This window comes from Rhagoletis zephyria, unplaced genomic scaffold (assembly GCF_001687245.7).
Source record: "Rhagoletis zephyria isolate East Lansing unplaced genomic scaffold, Rhagoletis_zephyria_1.1 Rzeph_scaffold_15343, whole genome shotgun sequence".
Classification (NCBI taxonomy): Eukaryota; Metazoa; Arthropoda; class Insecta; order Diptera; family Tephritidae; genus Rhagoletis; species Rhagoletis zephyria.
Genome location: NW_016172410.1, coordinates 2,033 through 4,979, shown reverse-complemented (window position 1 = coordinate 4,979; position 2,947 = coordinate 2,033). Strand labels below are relative to the sequence as shown.

The window sequence follows — 2,947 nt, the reverse complement described above, 5'->3', positions numbered from 1 at the left end:
TTTTTCAGTTAACGTACTATATACTGTTGGAAAAAATATCGTATGCAAAAATAGTATATTTCTTCAGCTATAAATATATATATTTTTCAGTGCTTTGCAAGAAAAAATGTGTGTTACAATGGATGACCTTTATAGGGAAATAACAATACTAAAATAAATGGTCTTTAAAATAAAAATGGCATCATTTTTAACTGACTTCACAAAAAGGAGAAAAGTTATCAATGCGTCGAAAAAATTTAATTTTTTGATGTATTTGGACCACGTTAACCGATTTCTATAATTCTTTTCTATAATTATTTTTAAAGGAAAGGTGTAACAGGTGGTTCCATACTAATTTGGTTTAAATCCGATCATTGGATCTAGAAAAAATTAATGATAATCTTAAATTTTTTATGAGAATTGAAATCGGTTTGGTTTTTTGCTTAAAAATTACTTGTTAAAAATACTGAGAATGAATTACCACATTTACTTTCTATTATGAATGTGAAATCGCGTGACCAGAGAAACCAAACGACTACCTCACTAATAAAAAAAAATTGCGTTTGATTTATAAAAGTTCAAATTTTGATTGCCGTATAGGCCATGATACTTTCATAGTTAACCATGAATTGTTAAAAACTGTCAAAAAGCAAAGTTATACATTTTTTTAAAGAAATGCATAAGAAAGAAAAATTATGTATACATAAAAGGCGTTTTTCCTTTTTTTAATAAAATACTAGATATTTTTAAAGTGTACTGTATTTTTTCTGATTTTTTGAAAAATTACTACAAAGATCTGGGTAAGCCTACGTAGAATCCTTCTCGGATATAAACGCGTAGTCGAAAAAGAAAATGGCCCGCCGTAACTTACACGCATCCACACATACTTACGTCGCTTCAGAAATATGAATTTAAATATGTTTATTTGTAAACATTTCGCTATCACTAACCTCTGCAGCACAATCTCAATCCTACATATGTACATATACATATGTAAGTAATAAACATATGAGCATGCGAACCGATCTTTTTAAAATTCAGCTTTTTACGATAAGCATAAAAACAAAGTCCATGCATTGTTCTCGCCCATTGTACATACGTGGAATTAAAAAAAGAATAGAAATTTTGCGAATAAGCTAATGAAATTGAGTCCAGTGCATAGCTGATAAGAAATGATACAATAAAAGTGTTATTTTGTTTTTTCCCTAACTTTTTTAAACAAAAAAAAATATCTATTTTCATTGAACTCAATTTCCGCATTTAAAACTTGTCGAAATTTCGTAAAATTACTTTCAAATCGATAATCTTCAATATAACGATACAATATAACTATCAAATCGATTATCTTCAATTTAACGAAGCTTCCCCCATACCCATCTCTATAGCAAAAGTAGTACTAGAAGTAGATTTACTCTTTCATTGCATAATTTTAGGCGATTTGAAATGATAGCCAAATAGTTATCATTCAACACCAAACCGCAAAAAATTACAAGAAATCCACAACGGATACTTACGCACGCACAAATGCATTTATACAACACAATAATCATCAAGGGGTTTTAAACTAAATTGAAAGAATCACAAATTACTCAAGTATCCAGCGACGAAGCGCCAACAACGATCAAATACATTTCAAGTGTGACAAAATTTAGTTAAAAATAAATAAAAATTTAAGTACTTGGTTTAGCACGCAAATTAAAATAAAAATGGACAATAGATTAAAAGTGACAAAGAAAGATATAGCTTTCAAAGTAATACAACTGCCTGCTGCAGCCGAGTGTGTTTCCGAAAAGTCATCCTTACAAGATCAGCCTTCGAAGGAAGCAATCGACATTGAAGGCAATGAAGGTGCTGCTGAGACTGTGATCAGTGTGACCAGTGGGGCTGATATGATCGATGGTCCTATAGGAGATGATCAAGCAACTGCTCCACCCACCAACGAAAAACTACGTCGAATCGATAGCATGAATTATGCCGGAAATAAAAACTTAGCAGAAGGTGAGCAAACACAATTCCATGAAGCGTAAACGAAAGTGTACAGAAAATCTAAAAATACTGTTTTTACACATATTTAAATATTGAATTTAAGGTTTAATGGATATTGCACTTTTGTCAGCGAATGCTAATCAGTTGGTTTTTGCTTACATACAACGATAAAGCGAGCACTTACTACATGAGTCTGTGTTTGGTAGGGTTGTCCTTGGTGCTGCAAGTGGCCGTTGGTGTTGGGCTAATTTTTAAGGTACATATACAAATGTGTGTACATGCACACATACATACTTTAAAAAAAAAATATTAAAATATTAGCTTGATATTTCTGTAATTTAATGTGAACCCAAATTTTATATGAACTTATATTTTCTCTATAGCGCCACTTGAAGAGAACTGACAGCTGCTACTTCTATATAAAAGAATTCTTGCTCTGCGGCGTTTTCATTATTACCGTAGTGAATATACTCCTCGCCGCATTCACCACAACCGATGGCACTGAAAAAGCATAGAAACTAAGAAATCCGCTGATAGAACGATAACTATATATGTATATGAACAATGAACAAATTTACAAATGAACCTAATAAAGACTGCCAAAAATATTCTACTAACTAAAATTAAAAAAAAAGAAAAAAATAATGTTTTCAATGTAAAGCGTTCACAACTGTTAAGAATATAATACAGTGAAATCCTCGTTCATTTAAGAATTTCAATAACGCGCAAATGCCTCGTAATTGTGTAAACCTCGTAAATAAACCGGTTTTCCACACAAAATTAAGAAAATGTATGAGGTTTACGTAGTTACACCAGGCATTTACGCGTTTAGATGAATTGCCCTAAATATTTAAAAAAAAACAGAGTATCAAAAATAGGTAGGGCTTTTAAAAAGTGGCTTGTAACTCCGTTTTTTGTGTTGGTTATGGCCTTTGTAAATTAACGATACGTAGTTTTTAAAGTTTTTAAGGTTTGGGTTTGG

General features: G+C 31.3%; 1 protein-coding gene across 1 annotated transcript; it reads left to right on the top strand.

Moving 5' to 3' along the window:
* The first annotated feature begins 1,439 nt into the window (after positions 1 to 1,439).
* NijB (Ninjurin B) lies at positions 1,440 to 2,578 on the top strand. The gene is given in 4 exon segments (XM_017635290.1): positions 1,440 to 1,977; positions 2,069 to 2,111; positions 2,113 to 2,221; positions 2,349 to 2,578. Coding segments are annotated over 4 exon segments (576 nt in total). The 5' UTR covers positions 1,440 to 1,685; the 3' UTR covers positions 2,481 to 2,578.
* Positions 2,579 to 2,947: the final 369 nt, after the last annotated feature.